Source organism: Limulus polyphemus, unplaced genomic scaffold, assembly GCF_000517525.1.
Source record: "Limulus polyphemus unplaced genomic scaffold, Limulus_polyphemus-2.1.2 Scaffold687, whole genome shotgun sequence".
NCBI lineage: Eukaryota > Metazoa > Arthropoda > Merostomata > Xiphosura > Limulidae > Limulus > Limulus polyphemus.
In genome coordinates this window covers 92,183-99,771 of record NW_013666297.1, presented here as the reverse complement: position 1 = coordinate 99,771, position 7,589 = coordinate 92,183, and the positions used below count along the sequence as shown (strand labels likewise).

Here is a 7,589-nt window from a genome sequence, read left to right as displayed (position 1 = left end):
TTATCAACTTGATTTTTTTATATTTCCACTTGGTTTATCAACTTGATTTTTTTATATTTCCACTTGGTTTATCAACTTAATTTTTTCAGATTTCCACTCGGTTTATCAACTTGATTTTTTTAGATTTCCACATGGCTTATCAACTTGATTTTTTTATATTTCCACTTGGTTTATCAACTTGATTTTTTTAGATTTCCACTTGGTTAATCAACTTGATTTTTTTATATTTCCACTTGGTTTATCAACTTGATTTTTTTAGATTTCCACTTGGTTTATCAAATTCAGAGGACTATATATATAGTGACTCAATGTGTCATCAAGGCTTTTTACTTTTGCTGGTAAAGACTAGTATTGCAGCTTTATGTTGTGCTATACTTTCATGTATAAGATGTTTAAAATCTATGATGCAGTGTGTAAAATTGATTTCATTGTTGTTGTCATTGTGATTTTCACTTACGATGTGGAATACATACGTTTACTGGCTCAGTTTTGCATGTAGAAAAATACACTACCAAAACGGAATTGTGTTAGAGTGGAAATTAAATTGTTGCTTCTAATATAACATAATATAGTTAACATACCTAAAAGGTGATGAAAAAAGTATTCAGTTGATATTTGATAGCTTTAATTTATAAGAATTTTCAATATGTTACTGTAACTTTCATTATATACAGGTACTTGTACCACTTGTTTTTTAACATTGTACTAATCAGACATATTAGCTTTTACAGAAAACTAGTAGTAAATTTTTAGTTAAATTTTTTTAGATATTGTTGTCTCAGTTCGCATATATACTCCTTGGTATATTGTAGGTTTTTTGAGATTACTGTTGTTGGTGAGAGCTGTAGTTAAAAATATTTTCATAGAAAGTGAATTTTATTCCATAAATTTGATTAATTTAAGAAATTGGTGGACATAAAAGCAATAAAATCCCAGATTCTGTACTGAGAAAACCAGTTAAAACAGAGCTTTTGATCAGATAGTTAACCTTTTTGTTGTGTTTTTTACTACAGATTATTGTGCTGTCTGTTGGAGCTAATAATTATGAAAATACAGCACAAGAAGTAGTTGAAGGAGTACGAGCCTGTGTAACAGCTATTAGAAGCTACCATAACAGTGCTGAAATTGTTGTATTAGTAAGTTGTTTCTATAATTGTACTGTTAAACTAACATATTTACTCTCTTGCCACAGGCATCCTTTACTGCTGCGCGTGTCATGAGGTTTTTAGTGATTTACATTCAAAATTTAATTAAATCCCTTTTTTGTTTATGTTATACCAATAATGAATTAGTATAGTGCAAAATCATAACTAAAAATCCATATCTTAATAGTATATAAGTTTTGAGTTTTTAATTTTATAAAGCAATATTGAAGAAAATCCTGAATTTCCTCTAGTATGAGAAATGTGACATTTTTTTCTCTTGCTATTCCCTCTTCTGTAATTTATTCACCACCCCTTCAGTAAGTATGAAATTTAACTTAAATTACTCACCATAATATTGTCATCACTCAGACAGAGCATAATTTTCATAACCTTCAATCCTGTTTGATTACAAAGCCATTAAATTGAAAATCAGATCCCCCACTTGACACACCCACCTGTCACATCCTCTTTTTCAGGATTTGTTAGTATTTCTCTGTTACATTCAATACTATATTATTTATAACCAATAGAGAGCCAAGGTTTTCATTTATCAATTGACATATTATATTACATTGTTTTCTGTACAGATAATTGTCAAGTTCTCTTTTAGTATAAGCTTAATTCCTTTTGGAAACATATCAACTAACTTGGATGAATTTGTAATGACTCTTGTCACATAGTTAGAAAGCCAGAAAAATTATGATACTTATAGTGCATTGTCTGTTTTTTGCTTGTTATTATTCTATATTCTTTGATGCATTATTTAGTGCACTACTATCATTAGTATTTAAAAAAAAAGAGAGAAGGGTTAAGTATCATCGGCGGTCATCAGCAAAAAAAATGGCCCAGGTAAGTAATTTATTTCTTGTTTTTCATGTGTATTCTTTATTATTATATTGTTCTGATATTCTACTAATTCTATGATCCAGAATATACTTGGACAAAGTTGAAAGTCAAAAGGAAAGTCCTAATATTTCTTTTTATGGAAGCAGTTTAGTGTTATACTGTTCTAAAACTAAAGCATTGTAAACAGAAACTGTAATGCAGGCTGCATAAAAGTGCTCATGCTTTTATAATGAAAGTGATCATCGGCACAAGGACTTTTGAAGAAGTTATAGGTGGTGCTCATAGATAATTTATTTGAGTGATATTTCCAACAACTGATTACAAAACTGTCTATGCCAGAACTTTTAGTGCAATTCCAGAAGATTACAAAAAGTTAAGAGGGACAGGAATTTATAGTGGAAGTCAGTTGTTTATTAAATTGAAATTGTGATTCAAATAAACCTAAAAGATAAAGGACGTATAAAACCATAATGCATATATAAATAAGTGTAACATTTTCTAAATAGTTAATGACCATCATGTGTATATAACTAGTGTACCATTACCTAAATAGTTAATGACCATCATGTGTATATAACTAGTGTACCATTACCTGAATAGTTAATGACCATCATGTGTATATAACTAGTGTACCATTACCTGAATAGTTAATGACCATAATGTGTATATAACTAGTGTAACATTACCTAAATAGTTAATGACCATAATGTGTATATAACTAGTGTAACATTACCTAAATAGTTAATGACCATAGTGTGTATATAACTAGTGTACCATTACCTAAATAGTTAATGACCATAATGTGTATATAACTAGTGTACCATTACCTAAATAGTTAATGACCATAATGTGTATATAACTAGTGTACCATTACCTAAATAGTTAATGACCATTATGCATATATAAATAAGTGTAACATTTTCTAAATATTTAATGACCATAATGTGTATATAACTAGTGTACCACCACCTAAATAGTTAATGACCATAATGTGATATGCATATTGGATTTTGAATAAGCCTGTTTGTGTGTGTGTGTGTGTATAGATATATATAATTTGTTTGTTTATTTTATAGAAACTCTTTCCCTGTGGTCAGTACCCTAATCCTGTGAGAGAAAAAATAAATCAAATCAACAGTTTACTGGAAGCAGAATTGAAGGCTTCACCAAACATCCAAGTGGTTAATCTGGATCCTGGGTTTGTTCAGACAGATGGTACCATTAATCATCATGATCTGTATGATTATAAACACTTGACACGTAGGGCATATATGCAGGCTTTTTCTCCCTTGTCAGATCTAATACAACAGTTGATTAGAGAATTAACACTACCTCAAGCTGAAACTCCAACACTGCCAGATGAATAATGGATGTGGTGAAACATTTAAAACTGTCGCTTAAGCTTGTGAAACAACTCTCTTGTTAGGCATTATCATGTTTGCTTTTAATTAAGGACCAAACAAGAAATATGAGTGTGTCTTCTTTTTTCTTATTTTTTTGATGAAAAAAGCTTCATTGTAAGTTAAATGAGTGGTATGAAAGTTAATACTTTTGTATTCTTACTGTTTATCTTTGTTGAGTTCACTTGAACCTTTAGCACCTGATTGAGCTAGATTACAAATCTGAATTTTTTGTTATGGGATCAAGACTTTAGCGTTTGCTAAGTATCCCCATTTCTGAGGTGACATTATGTTAAAAAAAAGGAATATTGGTATATTTAACTCCTTCCAAGAAATTATGACTGTGTCTGTTCTCATATTAGGTTAATACTTTCTTTCTGGCTGTTAAGATTTTGTAAGGTGGGTGATTAGAGGTTTATAGATACAATACCCACAAGAAATATTTTACTAAAAAAAGTATATTAACTGTAAAATGCTATTCAAAATTAATCTTGTTTATTTTTTATTCAAGATAATCCATAATATTGAGTTGTTTGATGTCCAAGCTGTTGATAAACCTTTGTCAATACTCCGAGTCATTTTAACATTACGCATTCACTGTTAGCTAATCACCTTTTCAGTTATTTTATCTCTATTACCCAGACTGATAATTATAAAATGTTGAATATTAGATTGTGCAATGATTAAAACTAGCAACATGCAAAGTATGTGTAGTTGATCTAGGTAATAAACTTTGTTGTGGAATACATTTTCCTGAATTTTTTTTAATTACAGTATCCTTGAAGTTAGTACTTTTTATCAGGATTCACTGTTAGAAATAAAAACTTTTTGTATCTGTGTTTTCTGACATATCAGTGTAGAATGAAGTACAGAATATACATATTTTTTACATAGATATAGTAAATAGATACTATAATGTTTCCATGCCATGCCTTGTAATAGCTGTTAATTATTGTGAAGAATCAGTTGGATATATTTCTCGTAATTTTGTATAACATGATGTTGCAGCTATCAGAGGTATAACAATGAATTTGCACGAGCAGTTTTTGTGGAAAGTATATTTCTAATTTTGTATCTATTCAATGCAACGGTAGTTACTGGCTGATATACTATGAATCCGGCTTGAAGATCAACAGTAGTATTATAAGTTTGACAATGTTATTAAGCTGGCTTTCATGGTAATTGTGTACTTTGATCTTCAGTTCTTTATTGAAATTGTCAGAAACACGTCCTGTTTCTTTTCTTAAACAACAAGAAAAAGAACATTTTATTTTCAGAACAAGCCTCTATTATTTTCATCTTGTAACTTTCATCAGGTGAAAAACTTGAGGACTAATGAGACAGATCTAATTTAAAAACACATAGCAAACATATGACAAGAGGCTAGGAATACATACAATAAAGACCCACAAGATACAGGTAATCTAATCTGATTTTTACCCAAGACATTAGTGAGAAGTTAATAATTGGAAAATCAAAAACACGTTTGTTCATATTTACTCAAAACTTCACTCTTTGTCCACCTAAACATTTGTTTTCTGATACTTCATGTTTTGTGTGAAGCATTGTTGAAGTGGTTATTTGCGAGTCTCTAAGGTGCAATCTCAATAGTGCTCTTATTATATTGAGTTAGATATTAATTATTCAAATATAGATGAAACTAACTAGGTGGTAAAATTATGTTGTTTTTATTTGTCTGACAGTATTACAATGTTTAAGTTACTAAAATAATACAAATGAATTTATAGCAGATATGTGAGGCCTATAGATTTTATTGAAATAAAGAAATGTAATAAAGCTGTGAAAATCGTCACTATCTGTTGATTTCAAAAAGTAAGTACCATTTTTTTTTTCACTTTGTATTATTTTAACAACTTTTGTATTGGAGAGATGTTATTATATGTATATGGAAATCACCACAGTAGACACAATTGGACATTAAGATATTAAAAAAGTACCATATTTTTCGGAATATAAGATGCACCCTTATTTTGAAGAAAAAGTTTTGGGGAAACTTTACTAACTCCATTACTATAATTTATTTTTTTATTATTTAGGGAGCATTATAAATAGTTATGTTTTTAAAAGAAAAAAACTACTATTGTTATAAATAACACATTCAATTGAACTGAAGTATGCATGCCTCTTTAAATATATTTACACATGGCTTGTGTATATCGTATATATTATTCATACCTTCAGCGTATAGAACACAAGCAGATTTTAACACCAAATTATGGGGTAAAAAAGTGCATCTTATACACCGAAAAATACAGTAAGTGGAAAAGACTGACTATTGAAAAATGTCAATATTATTTGAAAGGATGTGGTTGATCAAGAATATTTTTCTAACTTTTTATTCTATACATACATGTTTTGAAGTTCAGTTTTAGTTTTTCTGAACAATGTGCTACCAGTAGCATTTATGAACAGATAAGTACCTTTTAAAATGAGCATAACTATCAAAATATTATTAGTTGTCAATATTAAAGTTTTTCTTCATTACCCATTCAAGCCATTATTAGTCTCAAAGTGGGTTCCTCATCACCAAAGTTGTAATATAATATATTTCATGACTAAACTTGCATGAAAAGATCTTTTCTAGAGAAAAATGAATAGGAACATCTTTGTCTTCATAGGGAATATTATGTTTGCTATGGTTCAGCTTTCTTAAATAGTAACTTAAGGTGTCTGGGATGTACTTACAATACAAATGGGCAATCTAGAAGAAAAAAAAGACTAAGATCTCTAATAAATATGTAGCCATATTTTAATTTAAATTGATATAAGTATTTGTCTTATAAAAACTAGCAATTGACTATTGAACACAGTTACATAAACTAGCTCAGCAGTAAGTCTTAAAGGCTTATAATGGTAAATATTGGGTTTCAATGCCCGTGGTGAGCAGAGCACAGATAGCTCATTTTGTAGCTTTGCACTTCAACAATAAATGAACAATTAGAGATGCATCAAAATGTTTACTAGTTTCTTTGGTTAGGGTGGAATTAAAGCTATATGACATATAGAACAGTTAATACCTTGCTTCAAAATGAATTTATGGTAACCAAAAGAAATTACATATGAATGTGTCATCATTTGAATTTTGGAATTTGTATTAACACTTTATTTTTCCAGAATTATGATTTTGTTTTAAGTCATAGCTTTAACACTTCTTCATTGGATCTTAATCCCATCTAGATTTGTGGGGTCAGCTGCTCAGATATTTTGTATTAACCAATAATTTTTATTAGACACAAGTGGCTGGTCCTGTTGGCAGCCCCAAGTCATTGCTTTAACACTTCTTCTTCATTGGATCTTAATCCCATCTAGATTTGTGGGGTCAGCTGCTCAGATATTTTGTATTAACCAATAATTTTTATTAGACACAAGTGGCTGGCCCTGTTGGCAGCCCCAAGTCATAGCTTTAACACTTCTTCTTCATTCAACCTTAATAGCTATACTACCCAAAAATAATAAGCATTTATTTTGTGGTAGTTCTAAGTTAATTTACATAATCTTGCTAGTAGTAAGTTCATTTCCTGCTTTAAAAACAAATTAGATTTCACCAATTATTTATTAATGAATCTTAAAATAGTTGTGCCAGAAAAAAGTAGCTTTTTCTTTGTCAGATTACCCATTTTTATTGAAATTAAAAAGAGATAAAATTAAAAGAGATATTCCAGAGACATTCTAAGTACACCCCAAGCAGGTGTATTTACTACTGCAATGGGACTGTATTTTAAAACATTGTGTCCACCCTTTAAAGTAGTGTGGAAATTAGAGAATTAAGTCATGTTTTTAGACAATAAATACTTCGTTATACTAAAATAAATATATATTTAAAAAATGAGATTTGTATCATGTGGCTAAGTGTTTTTGTTAGGTTTTGGTGTTAAATTAACATTCTAAACAACCAGCTTGAATGTACAGGTTTTAAAAATAAAATGTTAAACTGAGCTTTTTGTAGAGATGAGTGATAAAAGATCTACAAAGACATTTTTCAGCCAGACACCACGATAAACCTGTTCTTGATAGCCAAAATTTAAATAGTATTTTAAAAATTGACTCGGTAAGATAAAAATGAAAATCATATCCAAATTATGCATATATATATATATATATATATATATTACTTTGACACTATTTGTTTTTGTTACCTTAAGTAGTAATAAATTTAACGTTTTTAAATAGTAATTAA

At 29.3% G+C, this 7,589-nt stretch overlaps 1 protein-coding gene across 2 annotated transcripts in view; it reads left to right on the top strand.

Annotated features, from left to right (window-relative positions):
• Positions 1 to 4,139, top strand: part of LOC106459960 (platelet-activating factor acetylhydrolase IB subunit beta-like) — a 17,386-nt gene extending 13,247 nt beyond the window's left edge. For both annotated transcript variants that reach the window (XM_013919632.2, XM_022386537.1), the window contains 2 exons: positions 1,014 to 1,136; positions 3,068 to 4,139. In XM_013919632.2, the coding sequence (XP_013775086.1) occupies positions 1,014 to 1,136; positions 3,068 to 3,358 (414 nt within the window). In that variant the 3' untranslated portion in view covers positions 3,359 to 4,139. The remainder of the gene's footprint in view (positions 1 to 1,013; positions 1,137 to 3,067) is intronic.
• The last annotated feature ends 3,450 nt before the right edge of the window (positions 4,140 to 7,589 follow it).